General features: G+C 48.9%; 1 protein-coding gene across 2 annotated transcripts in view; it reads right to left on the reverse strand.

Annotated features, from left to right (window-relative positions):
• Nucleotides 1–19,477, reverse strand: part of CNOT12 (CCR4-NOT transcription complex subunit 12) — a 381,414-nt gene that overhangs the window by 131,668 nt on the left and 230,269 nt on the right. For both annotated transcript variants that reach the window (XR_015307571.1, XM_086953347.1), the window contains exon 5: nucleotides 7,899–9,809. Coding sequence is in view for 1 of the 2 variants with exons in the window: in XM_086953347.1 (XP_086809473.1) it covers nucleotides 7,899–9,809 (1,911 nt within the window). In the remaining variant the exon portion in view is untranslated. The remainder of the gene's footprint in view (nucleotides 1–7,898; nucleotides 9,810–19,477) is intronic.

Genomic DNA, 19,477 nt, shown 5'->3' on the forward strand with positions numbered 1-19,477 from the left:
GTCAACAGCTAGCTCGCCGCCTTCCTTGAATCCAACAACTCCCTCGATCCCTCTCAGTCCGGATTTCGAGCCAAACACAGCACCGAAACCGCCCTCATTGCAGCGACAGACGACATCCGAACACTACTGGATAACGGAGAAACAGTGGCCCTCATTCTACTCGACCTCTCCGCCGCTTCCGACACAGTCTGCCACAGCACCCTTATACAACGCCTCAGCAACATCGGCATACAAGGAAAAGCCTTGAACTGGATCATCTCATTCCTCGCTGGGAGAACTCAAAGAGTCCGACTTCCCCCTTCAACTCAGAGGCCACTGAAGTCATCTGTGGAGTACCACAAGGATCATCACTCAGTCCCACCCTCTTCAACGTTTACATGAGTCCACTCGCCCCCATCGCGCGTCAACACAACCTTAACATCATCTCTTACGCCGACGACACCCAGTTGATCCTCTCCCTCACCAAAGACCCTAACACCGCCAAAACCAATCTTCACGAAGGCATGAAAGAAGTAGCCGAATGGATGAAACACAGCCGCCTTAAACTCAACTCAGAAAAAACGGAGGTGCTCATCCTAGGATCTTCCCCCTCTGCCTGGGACGACTCTTGGTGGCCTTCTGCTCTGGGCACAGCACCCACACCCACAGACCACGCACGCAACCTGGGCTTCATCCTAGACTCCTCTCTCTCAATGTCCAGACAAGTCAACGCAATCTCATCCTCCTGCTTCAACGTACTCCGTATTCTCAAAAAGATCTTCCGCTGGATCCCCCTCAAAACAAGAAAGACTGTCACCCACGCACTGGTCACGAGTCGACTGGATTATGGTAACACACTCTACGCTGGAATCACAGCAAAATTACATAAAAAACTCCAACGCATCCAAAACGCATCAGCGAGACTCATATTGGACATTCCTCGCCAAGATCACATCACTGGACACCTAAAAGACCTCCACTGGCTTCCCGTCAACAAGAGAATTACATTCCGTCTTCTCACCCACGCACACAAAGCCCTCTACAAACTTGGACCCGAATGCCTCAACACTCGACTGTCCTTCTACACACCCACCCGCCAACTCAGATCGTCAAATCAAGCCCTCGCCGCAGTCCCGCGCATCCGAAAATCCACCATGGGTGGCAGATCCTTCTCCTTCCAGGCGGCCAAGACCTGGAACTCACTCCCCACTCACCTCCGCCTTACTCAGAAAAACATCTCCTTCAGAAAAGAACTTAAAACCTGGCTATTCGACAAAAATTGAACCCCCCTTCCCCAAGCGCCTTGAGACCCTCTGGGTGAGTAGTGTGCGATATAAATCTATGAACTTGAACTTGAACTTATGTGAAGGAGGTTCAATCTTGGCTCAAGCGTGGAGTAGAGTCATGTGACAGAGGTTCAATCGTGGCTCAAGCATGGAGTAGAGTAATGTGACAGAGGTTCAATCTTGGCTCAAGCATGGAGTAGAGTCATACGAGAGAGGTTCAATCTTGGCTCAAGCATGGAGTAGAGTAATGTGACAGAGGTTCAATCTTGGCTCAAGCATGGAGTAGAGTCACATGACAGAGGTTCAATCTTGGCTCAAGCGTGGAGTAGAGTCATGTGAAGGAGGTTCAATCTTGGCTCAAGCGTGGAGTAGAGTCATGTGACAGAGGTTCAATCTTGGCTCAAGCGTGGAGTAGAGTCATGTGACAGAGGTTCAATCTTGGCTCAAGCATGGAGTAGAGTCATATGACAGTTGTTCAATCTTGGCTCAAGCGTGGAGTAGAGTCATGTGAAGGAGGTTCAATCTTGGCTCAAGCATGGAGTAGAGTCATATGACAGAGGTTCAATCTTTGCTCAAGCATGGAGTAGAGTCATATGACAGTTGTTCAATCTTGGCTCAAGCGTGGAGTAGAGTCATGTGAAGGAGGTTCAATCTTGGCTCAAGCATGGAGTAGAGTCATATGACAGAGGTTCAATCTTTGCTCAAGCATGGAGTAGAGTCATATGACATAGGTTCAATCTTGGCTCAAGCGTGGAGTAGAGTCATATGACAGAGGTTCAATCTTGGCTCAAGCGTGGAGTAGAGTCATGTGACAGAGGTTCAATCTTGGCTCAAGCGTGGAGTAGAGTCATGTGAAGGAGGTTCAATCTTGGCTCAAGCATGGAGTAGAGTCATACGACAGAGGTTCAATCTTGGCTCAAGCATGGAGTAGAGTCATGTGACAGAGGTTCAATCTTGGCTCAAGCATGGAGTAGAGTCATATGACAGAAGTTCAAGCTTGGCTCTAGCGTGGAGTAGAGTCATATGACAGAGGTTCAATCTTGGCTCAAGCATTGAGTAGAGTCATATGACAGAGGCTCAAGCATGGAGCAGAGTCATGTGACAGACGTTCAATCTTGGCTCAAGCATGGAGTAGAGTCACATGACAGAGGTTCAATCTTGGCTCAAGCGTGGAGTAGAGTCATACGACAGAGGTTCAATCTTGGCTCAAGCGTGGAGTAGAGTCATATGACAGAGGTTCAATCTTGGCTCAAGCGTGGAGTAGAGTCATATGACAGAGGTTCAATCTTGGCTCAAGCGGGGAGTAGAGTCATATGACAAGAGGTTAAATCTTGGCCCAAGCGTGGAGTAGAGTCATGTGACAGAGGTTCAATCTTGGCTCAAGCGTGGAGTAGAGTCATATGACAGAGGTTCAATCTTGGCTCAAGCGTGGAGTAGAGTCATATGACAGAGGTTCAATCTTGGCTCAAGCGTGGAGTAGAGTCATATGACAGAGGTTCAATCTTGGCTCAAGCGTGGAGTAGAGTCATGTGAAGGAGGTTCAATCTTGGCTCAAGCGTGGAGTAGAGTCATATGACAGAGGTTCAATCTTGGCTCAAGCGTGGAGTATAGTCATATGACAGAGGTTCAATCTTGGCTCAAGCGTGGAGTATAGTCATATGACAGAGGTTCAATCTTGGCTCAAGCGTGGAGTAGAGTCATATGACAGAGGTTCAATCTTGGCTCAAGCGTGGAGTAGAGTCATGTGAATTAGGTTCAATCTTGGCTCAAGCGTGGAGTAGAGTCATATGACAGAGGTTCAATCTTGGCTCAAGCATTGAGTAGAGTCATATGACAGAGGCTCAAGCATGGAGCAGAGTCATGTGACAGACGTTCAATCTTGGCTCAAGCATGGAGTAGAGTCACATGACAGAGGTTCAATCTTGGCTCAAGCGTGGAGTAGAGTCATACGACAGAGGTTCAATCTTGGCTCAAGCATGGAGTAGAGTCACATGACAGAGGTTCAATCTTGGCTCAAGCATGGAGCAGAGTCATGTGACAGAGGTTCAATCTTGGCTCAAGAATGGAGTAGAGTCACATGACAGAGGTTCAATCTTGGCTCAAGCATGGAGCAGAGTCATGTGACAGAGGTTCAATCTTGGCACCAAAGTCATTGAGAAAGCCGTCAACAGTTAGCTCGCCGCCTTCCTTGAATCCAACAACTCCCTCGATCCCTCTCAGTCCGGATTTCGAGCCAAACACAGCACCGAAACCGCCCTCATTGCAGCGACAGACGACATCCGAACACTACTGGATAACGGAGAAACAGTGGCCCTCATTCTACTCGACCTCTCCACCGCTTTCGACACAGTCTGGCACAGCACCCTTATACAACGCCTCAGCAACATCGGCATACAAGGAAAAGCCTTGAACTGGATCATCTCATTCCTCGCTGGGAGAACTCAAAGAGTCCGACTTCCCCCTTCAACTCAGAGGCCACTGAAGTCATCTGTGGAGTACCACAAGGATCATCACTCAGTCCCACCCTCTTCAACGTTTACATGAGTCCACTCGCCCCCATCGCGCGTCAACACAACCTTAACATCGTCTCTTACGCCGACGACACCCAGTTGATCCTCTCCCTCACCAAAGACCCTAACACCGCCAAAACCAATCTTCACGAAGGCATGAAAGAAGTAGCCGAATGGATGAAACACAGCCGCCTTAAACTCAACTCAGACAAAACGGAGGTGCTCATCCTAGGATCTTCCCCCTCTGCCTGGGACGACTCTTGGTGGCCTTCTGCTCTGGGCACAGCACCCACACCCACAGACCACGCACGCAACCTGGGCTTCATCCTAGACTCCTCTCTCTCAATGTCCAGACAAGTCAACGCAATCTCATCCTCCTGCTTCAACGTACTCCGTATTCTCAAAAAGATCTTCCGCTGGATCCCCCTCAAAACAAGAAAGACTGTCACCCACGCACTGGTCACGAGTCGACTGGATTATGGTAACACACTCTACGCTGGAATCACAGCAAAATTACATAAAAAACTCCAACGCATCCAAAACGCATCAGCGAGACTCATATTGGACATCCCTCGCCAAGATCACATCACTGGACACCTAAAAGACCTCCACTGGCTTCCCGTCAACAAGAGAATTACATTCCGTCTTCTCACCCACGCACACAAAGCCCTCTACAAACTTGGACCCAAATGCCTCAACACTAGACTGTCCTTCTACACACCCACCCGCCAACTCAGATCGTCAAATCAAGCCCTCGCCGCAGTCCCGCGCATCCGAAAATCCACCATGGGTGGCAGATCCTTCTCCTTCCAGGCGGCCAAGACCTGGAACTCACTCCCCACTCACCTCCGCCTTACTCAGAAAAACATCTCCTTCAGAAAAGAACTTAAAACCTGGCTATTCGACAAAAATTGAACCCCCCTTCCCCAAGCGCCTTGAGACCCTCTGGGTGAGTAGTGTGCGATATAAATCTATGAACTTGAACTTGAACTTATGTGAAGGAGGTTCAATCTTGGCTCAAGCGTGGAGTAGAGTCATGTGACAGAGGTTCAATCGTGGCTCAAGCATGGAGTAGAGTCATATGACAGAGGTTCAATCTTGGCTCAAGCGTGGAGTAGAGTCATGTGAAGGAGGTTCAATCTTGGCTCAAGCATGGAGTAGAGTCATACGACAGAGGTTCAATCTTGGCTCAAGCATGGAGTAGAGTAATGTGACAGAGGTTCAATCTTGGCTCAAGCATGGAGGAGAGTCACATGACAGAGGTTCAATCTTGGCTCAAGCGTGGAGTAGAGTCATGTGAAGGAGGTTCAATCTTGGCTCAAGTGTGGAGTAGAGTCATGTGACAGAGGTTCAATCTTGGCTCAAGCGTGGAGTAGAGTCATGTGACAGAGGTTCAATCTTGGCTCAAGCATGGAGTAGAGTCATATGACAGTTGTTCAATCTTGGCTCAAGCGTGGAGTAGAGTCATGTGAAGGAGGTTCAATCTTGGCTCAAGCATGGAGTAGAGTCATATGACAGAGGTTCAATCTTTGCTCAAGCATGGAGTAGAGTCATATGACAGTTGTTCAATCTTGGCTCAAGTGTGGAGTAGAGTCATGTGAAGGAGGTTCAATCTTGGCTCAAGCATGGAGTAGAGTCATATGACAGAGGTTCAATCTTTGCTCAAGCATGGAGTAGAGTCATATGACATAGGTTCAATCTTGGCTCAAGCGTGGAGTAGAGTCATATGACAGAGGTTCAATCTTGGCTCAAGCGTGGAGTAGAGTCATGTGACAGAGGTTCAATCTTGGCTCAAGCGTGGAGTAGAGTCCTGTGAAGGAGGTTCAATCTTGGCTCAAGCATGGAGTAGAGTCATACGACAGAGGTTCAATCTTGGCTCAAGCATGGAGTAGAGTCATGTGACAGAGGTTCAATCTTGGCTCAAGCATGGAGTAGAGTCATATGACAGAAGTTCAAGCTTGGCTCTAGCGTGGAGTAGAGTCATATGACAGAGGTTCAATCTTGGCTCAAGCATGGAGTAGAGTCATACGACAGAGGTTCAATCTTGGCTCAAGCGTGGAGTAGAGTCATATGACAGAGGTTCAATCTTGGCTCAAGCGTGGAGTAGAGTCATATGACAGAGGTTCAATCTTGGCTCAAGCGGGGAGTAGAGTCATATGACAAGAGGTTAAATCTTGGCCCAAGCGTGGAGTAGAGTCATGTGACAGAGGTTCAATCTTGGCTCAAGCGTGGAGTAGAGTCATATGACAGAGGTTCAATCTTGGCTCAAGCGTGGAGTAGAGTCATATGACAGAGGTTCAATCTTGGCTCAAGCGTGGAGTAGAGTCATATGACAGAGGTTCAATCTTGGCTCAAGCGTGGAGTAGAGTCATATGACGGGGTCAATCGGGGCTCAAGTGTGGAGTAGAGTGATATGACAGAGGTTCAATCTTGGCTCAAGCGTGGAGTAGAGTCGTGACTGTGTTTCATTTATGCAGTTTATTTACTCAATGGTAAGAGGACTACATTCTTACACACATCATAAATAATACTAGATGTTACTATACTCAAAAACCAGGAAGGTCATATTTTTGCAGGATTAGCTATGACACATCTTAAATCTCGCCCACGTGATTTAAGGTTCTTTAATTAATAAAATTACAAGCCAGCAAGCTCCAAGGCTTGTACGATGGAGCCAATACACAGATATTACATCACTTCCTTGTGATTTATATTTAATTAATTAAGAAAGTAATATACCAGCATGCTCATAAGCTGATATTATGGAGGAAGGACACATATCTTACTTAACATCCATGTGATACAAGGTTCCTTAATTAATAAAATCACAAGCCAGCAAGCTCCAGGGTTTATACAATGGAGACAGGACACAGATCTTACACAAAGTCCACGAGATTGAAGGCTCACTAGTGCCTGACTCAGCTCAGCTTTACTCATTACTGGAGGAGGCGAAACGGTATCAGGGACGGCTGCTCAAGAAATGGAAAATGTGATTCTCTCATAAATGTTAGTGTTTTGGTTCTGAAGTAAGATGCCACATAACCTTGCAGGAGGCGACATGGCATGATATTCTTGGGAGATATTTATGGAGAGGAAAGAGCTGGCCAAGACCTCAGGAGATATTTGAAAATGACTGGAGGAGAGGATTGATAAAACTGAACTTCACTGCTTGAAGACGTGCTGTATAGCCATTGCCACTGGAGGTATGAGAGAGAGGAGGGTCAGATTATGCAGGAGGTTTTACTAAATTATGCAACAGGAAATGTGCCATAATGTGGCACATTTATGGCAGTATTATTCCATTATTATTTTTATTACTTCCTTACTGCCTGGCAAAGTTTCCAACTCATTAGTAACAGTTCAACACTCAAATACAGCAACAGACAGTTGAAAATGGACCAGATGAATTTCGCAAACATAAACCAGATGATGGCGAATGAAGCTAGTCCAGGTCACAGACGGCAAGAACAGATGGCGAATGATGGACTCGCCAGCAAACACAAAATTAAGAATGTGCCCGCTGAACTGTATGGGTTCCCTGGTCCACTACCTAGACACAAAGCCCTAGAAATTCTCAGCTAAGCGAGGAAATGTGTCAGAGATACCATCAGGAGGGTAGTTCAAGCCTCCCAGGATTTCAGCAGAGCGGATAGCGAATGCACAAGACAAGTCCCAGAATACTCCAGTAATTTTATCTTTTTCAATGTAATTAGTGTCACTTTGGGAACCACCATCTTTCTTCTCTCCTTCTTGTTCTCTTACACAAGAGCAAGAAAGGTACTTTTTTGTGTGTTACCTTAGAGGAGCCCTGATGCCACTGTATTCGCTGAATGTAACAAAGTAACGTGAAATGTTCCAGAAAACAGGAGGGAGGGAGAGCGGTTCACTTTAAGTTCTCCCTTTCAGGAGATATCTTTCCGCAGATAAAGTTGGAATTGAGTGACAGAAGTTAAAAATGGAAAGAATATAAAGATTGTGTGTTTACTGGATTTTGCACTATTGAACATTTAAAGACCAAAAAGAGACAGATGGATGTAAGTCAGGTCCCAGCTCCTAACTTACGGCCATAAACCTCCACTAGTCCCTCCCACCCCCCAAAAATAAATAAAAGGTCCAGGCGTACCTGATACTCTTGGCTCGTTGTGGTCTCCTCCAGGTCCTGCTCCAGGTCCCCACTTATGGGGGTCGGTGACAGCAGCTCCTCCAGCCAGTGTGAGTCGGGTTCCCTGGCTCCCACTACCTTCTCCGCCTCAGTCGGACTCCGCATCGGGTCGAAGTCGCTCACCTCCAAATCCTGGGTTTGGGTGTCCATGGCCTCCCATGCTTCACTCTTCTCTGGGGTGCCTACCATGCACCAGGACTCACTTTCCCCTTTTGCAAAATGCTTCTCTTCCAGACGGTGCTCCCCTCTGGCTTCAAGTATTGATAAGCAAGAGTCGTCCTCGCGGGTGGGAGTGGCGTGTTCCACAGGGGCGAGCCCATGATAGAGGACGCATGGTTCGGCTGCAGGGTCAGAAAGCAGGATAGGTCTCAGAGGCTCTAGCAAGCCTTGTGCGTCCGCCACCTCTGCTGCCAGCCCAGTGTGGGAAATATCAGGCTCGGTTTCCACCTGACATATCTTGGTAGATCCAGTGTGGGGCTCAAACACCTCTTCTGCCTGGAAAACATCAAACTTCAATCTCTGGGTATTCGGTTCCTCTTGAGGCTCCTCAACAGTAGGGACCCCAGAAGACAAGCCTGCATCCATTAAACCTTCAGGGACCCTTCCCACGGAGACTTCGCTCTCCCTCCACATCTCTATTCCAGTTGCTGGGCTGGGCTCTGCCTCTTTAAGCTTCTCAGGGGTCGAGGGCCTTGCCTTTTCTCCAGAATACTGCCTTCGTTCCCACTTGGGGAATTCTATTGCGCCTGAAATATCATCAAGTTCTTCTTCACTGGGAAGCGTTCGAAGCCTAGCTTCGGGGCTGGAATCAGTGACAGCCGTATCTGCAACTGTAGTCAGTTCTGCGCTTCCATCAATGCCTGGCCCATGATACATCTTTGTTTCATGTGCTGGTGCACCCACGAGAGCATGGCCAGTGTAAGGGACCAACACAGCTGCTTCATCACTCGGAGAATGCTTAGCAGCAGTAATCTCATTAGTTGAAGATGCAGGCAGATTTGCTCTCCTCATGGACCACTCAGAACTCCTCGCTGGAGAGTTCCAGTCAAAGGACTCTGAAAGACTCCAGTCCATTCCTCCGAGGGATTGCTCAGACATGGCATGAGCATCACCTGGATCCTTCGGATAGGAATGTTCCATCAGGTGAGAAGCCCTGGTAAGAAAGTGACTGCCGCCTCCCAGTGAACTGGAGCTTTCCATCTTTGGAGGAGAGCCATTTCCTGCAACATCGGCCTCCCTGGGTGAGATTATCTTTCGGGTGGCGGGCTCAGAGGATGAAGTTTCAAGAGGTGCCCCTCCTAAAAGCAGGCTAGAGGATAACTCACTCTCCACGTTGGTCCTGCTAGAATCGGCAGAATCTGCAAGAGGTGTAGATGACACCCTGGTGTCAAGGCTAGAAGACAGGTGAGTCTCCACAGAAGCTCTATTGGAATCCTCGGACAATGGGAAGCCTCCAGAAGGGCCAAGAGGCGCCCCTCCCACGAGAAGACTTGAGGTCAGCTCATTCGCTAGAGCTGCTGTACCAGGATCCAGGGAGGCAGAAGGGGTCTCTTTTGACATTATCGGTGTCTGTCTCACCAAGACATTTGAGACGGGCTGTATATCCAGAAGGCTGGTTGGGACCGAGGCCTGTGTTCCTTGCTGATTGTTCAGTTTCTCATTCCAGGGATCGCTAGGCATATGTTGGGATGGAGGGATGGCTTTGGAGGTCTCACTAGAGTGGACGGAAGTGAAGGCTGCCAGGGGTTCAGGTGAAGCAGTAGGTATCTTCTCTGGCGTCCGATTCTGTGGGCTTGAAGTTGGCGGGCCTTCATTTTCAGGAGCTTTGGAAAGCACGGTGCTGGAGAGTGTAGTCTTCAGATGGCCCAATACCTGTAGAAGCAAAGACGACAAAGAGAGAGAGGTATGAGACACCATAGGCAGAAACAATACAGTCAGAGACATCACAATCAGAAAGAAGAAGAGAATCACAAGTGCACCCGAAGCACTGTTTTCGGGAGGAGACCATTAAAAACCTGGAGGAAGTTTCCTTTTTCTAGACCATATACCATAGTGTCCTGAGGACTGGACAACAGCAGTATAGTCTGCCTCTGGTGCAGTGTGTTTGTGTGATGGGTCAACAGAGAGTGGGTTTATGCTGGTCAGAAGTCTGTGTGGAACAAGGAATGTATTTACTTACGTGCTTACTTAAGTTAAGCTGTTGTGTTTATGTTAGGACCGAACAGAGTTTTTTTATTCTGTACACGACTAAGGAGGGGTTTGTTGGTCGGGTGTTGCCCCAAAGCAGGGATTTTATGTTGGTCGCATCCCCATGTGGGGGGTCTTTGTGTAGTACCGTTGAGGGTATGCGTGTTGCTGGACCAAAGAGGTGTGGTTGTACTCTATGTTGGACTAGAACAGGGGTGATTCCTGTGTGTTTCCCACAATGGGGTTTGTTTGCTTTTTGTGGGCAGGAAAGTGGTTTGCGTTGGATGAAAGAGGGCCATTTGGTGAAGGAGAAATGGGTTTGTTTGCTGTGTTGTTCTGAAAGAGGGTCTCTTCCTCTCTGAAGGGCCAGAGAAGGGCTAATTTTGTGTAGGGCTCAAGATTCCTGCTTGAAAAGAACAAATGACTCTCACGCCTGCAATCTGGGCACTCTCTGTGTGTAGATCTTGAGCTCTGTCTGTAGTTTCATCTTTGGTTTCGCCACTTTTCAATTCCACTGGTTATATTTTAAAATAATGTTATACAGAATATTTGAAAATTTACATTCCAAGCAAATATACCAATAATTTAATGTATTATTTAACATACATAGTTAAAACGTTTGTTACTACTGAAAGCAGCTAATGCATGAGTAAGCATTCTGAAGGATCTTTGACGCCTGTTGTAAGGGTTCGCTGTTCTAGCACTTATTTCATTGGTTACCTCCAGAAGTGACTATTGTCCCCCCCCCCTCCTTTTTTCCTCACAGACTCCACTACCTGTTCTATTGGGGAGCACCCCAAGAATGAAGGACCTTGGTAAAGCATAAACCCAAGTCTTGATGAAATGAAAATGCTTTGCTATTTTGGTTGTGCTTTGTTCTCGTGTTAAGTTAGCATTCGCGGCACCATTTTCTGTTCAGACGTCCTTTTAAATCATGTCGTCAGCTACGTATTCTCTTACACGATAAGCAGGCTGTGGAAATGTTCATTTCTCCAAGGTTAGGACTTGCTCTGCTAATGAATACACTGTTCTTATTAACGCATTCCTTTCCCATAGATAGAGCTTTCTCACACGAGCCTAGCAATAGACACGAATAGAACTACCTTAGCATAAAGATAATGTGTGCCCGGTCTCAGAGTCGAGACTCGTCTTACTGTACCTCTTTGTCTTAGCTGCACCTGCTAGTAGATTTCCATTATGGGTGGGACATTTTTGGTTCAGAAACGTACACAATGTATCTCTACGTTGGCTGAAGTAAGTCCCTCTTCAGCAGTCCTAGGAGGCTGGTCAGACGAGGCTCCTCTTGAGTGCACCTGAATAAAATATCCTTGGTTTGTATTCTCTACTGTCGGACCGACTCTTCATTTGTATGGAAGGCTGAGAGGCGGTCGCGAGAGACCCGTGTGGCCCTAATCGAGTCACTTCCTTCAGTCTTCCTCAGTGATCTCCAGCACCATGAGCAGCAGGTCAAGAGAGGTCAAGAGGGTGGGCGTGTGCTGCACATGGGCTCCGATGACCAAGCTGAGCCTGTAGGGCCTTCATCTGGGGAGCGGACGGGATTCTGAGAGTGGCGGTGGACTCTTTGTCATGATGTAGTATTCTTTAAGAGGTGCATCCTGAGATCTTTCTTAAACTGGAGTAGCGCTGGGATGGTCCTGATGATTCTGGTAGTTTGCTTTAGATCCAGGGTGCTTTTCCTTGCCTTCTACCTGGCTCTCTGAGCTAGACACCGTCCAACTCTCCATGGTGGATTAACACCTTCAGGAGGCGGTTTGGTAATGTGGCTCTTTGATCTCTGAGCCAGACACCGTGCAATGTTCACCATCTGAGGCACCATGGACTACCCCAAAAGTTGGAGGGGCTCCCCATGCCAGACCTCCTGACCCAATCTCCCGAACCTTCCCTTCCAGCTGGATGCAGTGATGTCCATCTAGACTTCACAGGGGTGAGTCCACCTGAGCACACCACACCACACCACACCACACCACACCACTAACAGTGGCACTCTGCGCACACCTGACTGACCGTGTGGTGGTTGTGAGTGCACAATATTAAGTGCAAGACAGCGAGTTACGAGTGCTAATCAGGTGGCAAGAAATGCATTGGGAAAGAAGCTAGCACTTTTAGAAGAAGGCTTGGAAAAAGCACTTGAGTATTAACATCTATTAAAAATCAAGCCATAAGTGGCCCTGCCAGGGGCAATGGAAAGGTGTACAGATGTGGGGCTTTAAGGGGATCCCCCTGTTTTTAACAGATTTGTAATTCTAGTTTTAAGTACCTGATTTAGACCTTGTTTGTAGGAAGATAAGGTGACAGCCGGCAGCCTAGTCCATGGAGGGCGCGTCCACCTGGAGGTGCCAGGGCCTTCAGAGTAACCCTAGACTCTCTGCCTGAGTTTTTCTAGGCCGATGACGCGGCAGAGTTTATTATTTCACATGAACCACTGCCTCGGGGTGTTCACGTGTGAACCAGGGCACACCCCTATCACTTTCCGTCATGGGTTTTGCACAGTGCCTCTGTGACGTGTTCCTCAAAGATGTGCCAGGAAAGTGGCACACAGGGTCCAGCCTTCCTGTGAGAGAGGGGCCTGTGGAGCCTCAGTGCTTCTGTACTAAGAGATTGAGTTACAGGAGACTGGCAAGTGGAAACCAGCAAGGGTTGGTGGCTGTCCACCTCCACATAGCGGGGAACGGGGGCTGTGCTGGCCACAGAACCCCTCCGCCCCAGACCCACCACAGGGAAAACTAGATCCGACACTGGTGAGGGTGGCAACCCTGCAAACACAGCATGATACCTGTAAGGAGCAAGATAACCAAGCGAGGATAGAGTGACATTTGTAAGGGCAGTTTAACCAGCAGGGCATAAAGTGTATGGTATCTGTAAGGGCAGTTTAACCAGGAGGGCATAACATGACACCCGTATGGTGCAAGTTAACCGTGGGAGCATAATGTGTTTGGTACATGTACGGAGCCCCACTCCAAGGGTGAAAGATGCCCAAAGACCCAATGGCTGCACCATTCACCCTTGTCTGCTTCACCCTGTGTGTTTTTCTCATTGGCCTTGCATGGCGAGCCCTCGGTTAGCAGCTTCACACAATGAACCCAAGTCTGCTGGTCAAGGCTAATACACAACATGAACTCCCCTCCCCAAGTGGGGGCAGGTGCCCCAGCCTCTACATGAACCTATAGGGAAACAGAGTGCTGAACACAGGGATTGATACTTTGGTAAAGGTCTTTGACATTTTTATACCCGGTCATGTTGGGGCCACTAGGGTCTGCACTCCAGTGTCCGGCTTCTGGACTTCACCTGGGAGGGCTTGAACTGCCAATGAAACCTCTGCCCAGCAACAGCCTCCAGGCGCTTCATCAAAGATGCCCCCTGCTTGCCTGTCAGAAGTCTGGCTGGTGACAGCTAATGCACATTCCAGCAGATATCCACTCTCTTTGTCCCTCCTGGCTAGGGGTAGGAGCTGAAAGGTGGTCCCCCTGAGGGTTGGGCCCTCGCTTCCTGCCAGACATCCAGAGAAATACTGAACACACAACTTTGTATATTCTCACCAAGGCTTGAGTAAGCCTGAAAGGCACAAAGAAAGCAGCTTCTCTCTTTAGGGAAAGGATGAGTCAGTAGGAGGAGGAGATGGCAGAAGAGGAGACGGTCTGCAGCAACCTACTGGAAGAGGAGGCGCTGGCCTGCACCTGCAGGAAGAGCAGGAGCTGGCCTAGTGTAGCTTACAGGAAAAGGCCCTACTATCGTAGTTTACTGAGGCCGTACACTCTTCTTCCACCTGTGGTTGTTTTGGGTCCCGTTGCACTGCTGCTGTGTCCTCTTGCCGACTTTTTAACACAATCCCTTTGGTGGACCGTCCTTTAGACTTAAGCAGAGACCATGGTTATTTGAGTAATGCTAGATCTTTAATCAAGAATAACGTGTCTTTTAAAGATTTTGTTGGGGTAAATAAACCCTCCTGGGTTTTCATAATGGAAACATGGGCCAAGGAATCCTCGGGGCCTGATCTCGTTGAGGCAGTCCCAGATGGCTACACCTTGGTTAGGCTGGATAGAGCGGGTCGTGTTGGCGGAGGGCTTGGTATCCTGCATAGGGATTCCCATTTGTGTCACACGACACCTTTATCTGCTCCTCATGAAGGCGTCCAGGCTCTGCATTTTTCCATTTATGCATCCTACTCCATCCCTTTTAAGGGCGTGCTCATATATAGACCTCCAGGGCCCAGAGCGGATTTCACTCACCACTTGCTTACTATTCTGGAACCCAATTTTGGATCTGAGTCTGTCACAGTTCTGGGAGACATGAATTTCCATTTAGAAAATTTAGAGGTAAAAGACACCCTCTGCCTCCAAGATACTCTATCTGCCTGTGGTTTGCAGCAATTACTCAAGGGTGCCACCCATCAGGCGGGCCATACTTTGGACGGAGGTTTTACAAACGACAGACGTTTGTCAGTTGAAGTACCTATGCCACTTTCCTGGTCAGATCATTTTGCCATCCCACTGTCATTGGAGACCACTCCTATTAATAATATCCCGAAAGGTCCCAGCAAACTGGAACTCAAGCGAAATCTGAGGAAGGTGACTAATGAGTCATTGGCTCCATTAATTTCCACTTTATTAATTTTAAGAGATGAGGACGTTGACTCCGCGGTACAGAGGTTTGAAGACGTCACCTCTGAAGCTGTGGATGAGCTTGCACCTCTCTCTTTGCGCTACAGTGCTGGAAAAGGCCATCGGCTCCTTGGTATGTTTAGTCCCTAAGGCTATTAAGACAAGCCTGTAGAAAGCAGGAACGATGTTGGAGATCTAGCGGGAATATGCAGGATAGAGAGGATCACAAAACTCTTCTGAGGGAATACAGGACGGAGCTTATTAGAACTAAGCAAGAATATTTTTCAAACCTCACTGGGGCTCTTACCTCTCCGAAAGAGCTCTTTAATATCGTCGACTCTTTAATTACTCTGAAGACCCCTGATCCTGTTATTAATTCACAGCAGCTTTGTGACAACATAGCAGAATTTTTTCAGGACAAAATTGAGGGCATTGTCTCGGCTCTTGAGCTCCAAAGGATCCCTGCATCTTTGCCTGCCCTCTCTGTTCCTCAGATCCCTCCCCTCACTGGGCCGGTCGGTCCTATAAATTCGATCTCATTGTCTAGCTTTCCTTCACTTTCCTTACAGGAATTAGAAGTTCTCTTGACCAAGACCAAATAAGGCTCACCTCTCGATCCCTGCCCTCTTCATCTCCTCAAACAATGTAAGGAAACTCTCCTGCCCCCGTTACTTCAGATTATGAACAAGGCCTTGAGTGAAGGCACTTTCCCTTCCCAATGGAAGAAAGCGGTCGTGAAGCCGCTCTTGAAGAAGCCGTCACTGGACCCAGAAGTGCTGAAAAATTTCCGCCCCATTTCGCTGCTCCCAGCCCCAGCAAAGATGCTGGAAATCCATCTACACCATCATCTTTCTTCCTTTCTGGATTCCGCTGGTCTCTTGGATCACTCGCAGCATGGTTTCCGGAAGGGTCATAGCACAGAATCCGCCCTGACCGTGGTGCTTGATAACATCCGCACCACGGTTGACAAGGGCGGAAGTACGTTGCTGATCCTTCTGGATCTCACAGCTGCGTTTGACACCCTGTCTCCCCTCGTTTTAACATCTCGTCTGAGGGAGATAGGGGTGGAGGGGCACGCTTTAAGCCTGTTGGCCAGTTCTTGGACCTGAGGGAACAGAGAGTGAAGCTGGGAGAGTTCCTATCTCCATCCCTGCTGCTGAATTGGGGGGTCCCACAGGGGTCGGCGTTAAGCCCGACCCTGTTTAACATCTATGTGACCCCCCTGGCCAGGCTCATTAGATCTTTCAAGATGGAGGTAGTGTCGTACGCCGATGACACGCAGATCTTGCTGTCTCTCGCCCAGCCTGTCAGCTCCTCTGCCTCTAAGTTCAGACTCTGCATGGAGGCAGTTGCCCTTTGGATGATCAACAATTCACTGCGGCTAAATGGCGAAAAGACGGAGATCCTTGTATTCGGCGAGAAGGAAGACATCTGGTCGGCGGAATGGTGGCCCGAATCCTTGGGGACCTGTCCGGCCCCAACTCGTGCAGCACGAAATCTGGGGGTTATGATTGATCCCTCCCTTGATATGGCTCTTCAAGTAAGGTGGACCATTTCCACCTGCTGGGGCATCATTGCAATCTTGCGCAAAATCAAGTACTATCTGTCTGTGCAAGCTCGGAAACAAACTGTCGTAGCTCTGATAACATCTCGGCTTGATTATTGCAATGCTTTATATGCCGGAGCCAATAAAGGTCTGTTGCAAGGCCTTCAATCGGTGCAAAATGCAGCGGCGAAGTTCATCCTGGACCTTCCAAGAAGGTCGTCAGCGACCGCCGCCAGGAAATCTTTGCACTGGCTTCTCATTGACGCCAGGATTTCATTTAAAGTGTTATGCCTGGTGTATGGTGCTTTAAACAGGAAAGAGACTGGAGGCGTAAAAGATCTCCTCCTCCCGTATTCTCCTGCTAAGAACCTTCGTTCCTCGGCGAAATTGCTCCTTACTGCGCCTCGAGTGCGAAGAGCTAAATGGGGAGGCAGAGCCTTCTCCAACCTGGCCCCAAGATGGTGGAACAATGTTCCCTTAGAGATCAGGATTTTACCCTCAATGCAATCTTTCAGAAAAGCTTTGAAAACATGGCTCTTTGTTAAAGCATACCCTTAGCTTTTGGTTCTGCCTTTTCTTTCTTTTTTTTTGGATCTCTTTGGTAGGCACCTTGATGCCTTTGGGCAAAGTTGCACGTTTATAAGTTTAATTTCATTCATTCATTCATACGGGAAGAGGACCGTTAGGAAAGAGCAGGAGCTGGCCTAATGTGGCTTACAGGAAGGGGAGAGCTGGCCTAATGTGGCTTACAGGAAGGGGAGAGCTGGCCTAATGTGGATCTCCGGAAGAGAAGGAGCTGGCCTAACGTGGCTTACAGGAAGAGGAGGAGCTGGCCTAATGTGGACTACAGGAAGAGGAGGAGTTGGCCTAACGTGGCTTACAGGAAGAGGACGAGCTGGCCTAATGTGGCTCTCCGGAAGAGAAGGAGCTGGCCTAACGTGGCTTACAGGAAGAGGAGGAGCTGGCCTAATGTGGACTACAGGAAGAGGAGGAGTTGGCCTAACGTGGCTTACAGGAAGAGGACGAGCTGGCCTAATGTGGCTTACAGGAAGAGGATGAGATTGCGTAACATGGCTTATACGAAGAGTAGGAGAATGCAAAACGCAGCTTACAGAAAGAGGAGGAGCTGGTCTTACGTGGCTTGCTTCCAGGAAGAGCAGGATCTGGCCTACTCTGGCTCTCAGGAAGAGCAGTAGCTGGCCTAATGTGCCTTACAGGAAGAGGAGGAGCTGGCCTAATGTGCCTTACAGGAAGAGGAGGAGCTGGCCTAATGTGGCTTACAGGAAGAGGACACCTGGCCTAATGTGGCTTACAGGAAAAGGAGTAGCTGGCCTAATTTGCTTACAGGAAGAAGAGGAGCTGACCTAATGTGACTTACAGGAAGAGCAGGAGCTGGCCTAATGTGGTTTACAGGAAGAGCAGCAGCTGACCTAATATGGCTTGCAGGAAGAGCAGAAGCTAGCGGACCGTGGCTTACAGGTGGAGCAGGAGCTGGTCTAATGTGGCTTACAGGAAAAGCAGGAGTTTGGGTAACGTGGCTTACAGGAAGAGGAGGAGCTGGCCTTATGTGGCTTACAGGAGGAGGAGGGGCGTGTCTAATGTGGCTTACAGGAAGAGTAGGAGCTTGGGTAACGTGACTTACAGGAAGAGGAGGAGCTGGTCTAATATGGCTTACAGGAATAGGTGGAGCTGGCCTACTGTGAAGAGGAGCTCCTACTCTTCCTGTAAGCCACATTAGACCAGCTCCTGCTCCACCTGTAAGCCACGGTCGGCTAGCTTCTGCTCTTCCTGCAAGCCATATTAGGCCAGCTGCTGCTCTTCTTGTAAGCCACAGTAGGCCAGTTCCTGCTCTTCCTGTAAGCCACAGTAGGCCAGCTCCTCTTCTTCCTGTAAGCCACAGTCAGCTAGCTTCTGCTTTTCCTGAGAGCCATATTAGGCTAGCTCCTGCTCTTCATGTAAGTCACAGTAGGCTAGCTCCTCCTCTTCCTATAAGCCACATTAGGCCAGCTCCTGCTCTTCCTGTAAGTCACATTAGGCCAGCTCCTCCTCTTCCTGTAAGTCACATTAGGTCAGCTCCTGCTCTTCCTGTAAGCAAATTAGGCCAGCTACTCCTCTTCCTTTAAGTCACATTAGGTCAGCTCCTCCTCTTCCTGTAAGTCACATTAGGCCAGCTACTCCTCTTCCTGTAAGTCACATTAGGTCAGCTCCTCCTCTTCCTGTAAGCAAATTAGGCCAGCTACTCCTCTTCCTTTAAGTCACATTAGGTCAGCTCCTCCTCTTCCTGTAAGCAAATTAGGCCAGCTACTCCTCTTCCTGTAAACCACATTAGGGAAGCTCCTCTGCTTCCTGTAAGCCACATTAGGCCAGGTGTCCTCTTCCTGTTAGCCACATTAGGCCAGCTCCTCCTCTTCCTGTAAGCCACATTAGGGAAGCTCCTCTGCTTCCTGTAAGCCACATTAGGCCAGCTCCTCCTCTTCCTGTAAGCCACATTAGGCCAGCTCCTCCTCTTCCTGTAAGCCACAGTCGGCTAGCTTCTGCTCTTCCTGAAAGCCATATTAGGCTAGCTCCTGCTCTTCTTGTAAGCCACAGCAGGCTAGCTCCTGCTCTTCCTGTAAGTCACAGTAGGCCAGCTCCTCCTCTTCCTGTAAGCCACATTAGGCCAGCTCCTGCTCTTCCTGTAAGTCACAGTAGACCAGCTCCTACTTCTCTTCCTGTAAGCCACAGTAGGCCAGCTCCTCCTCTTCCTGTAAAACACATAGGCCAGCTGTCCTCTACCTTTAAGCCACAGTAGGCCAGCTCCTCCTCTTCCTGCAAGCCACATTAGGCCAGCTCCTCCTCTTCCTGTAAGTCACTATAGGCCAGCTCATCCTCTTCCTGTAAGCCACAGTAGGCCAGTTCCTGCTCTTTCTTTAAGTCACAGAAGGCCAGCTCCTCCTCTTCCTGTAAGCCACATTAGACCAGCTCCTGCTCTACATGAAGAGCAGGGGCTGGCCTACTGTGGCTTACAGGAGAGCAGGAGGTATGGGTATCCACTTGAAGATCTGACGTAGCATGCTCAGAGTGAGGAGACAGTGTTGATCTGTGATTTCATGGTGAGCTGTTGTCAATCTTGGATCAAGGTCAAGGCACCACCCCAGAATAGGGAACACCGGAGTGAGACGGAGAAGGCCACTGAGGGGCAAGTCCGC

Source organism: Lissotriton vulgaris, chromosome 1_2, assembly GCF_964263255.1.
Source record: "Lissotriton vulgaris chromosome 1_2, aLisVul1.2, whole genome shotgun sequence".
Taxonomy (NCBI): domain Eukaryota; kingdom Metazoa; phylum Chordata; class Amphibia; order Caudata; family Salamandridae; genus Lissotriton; species Lissotriton vulgaris.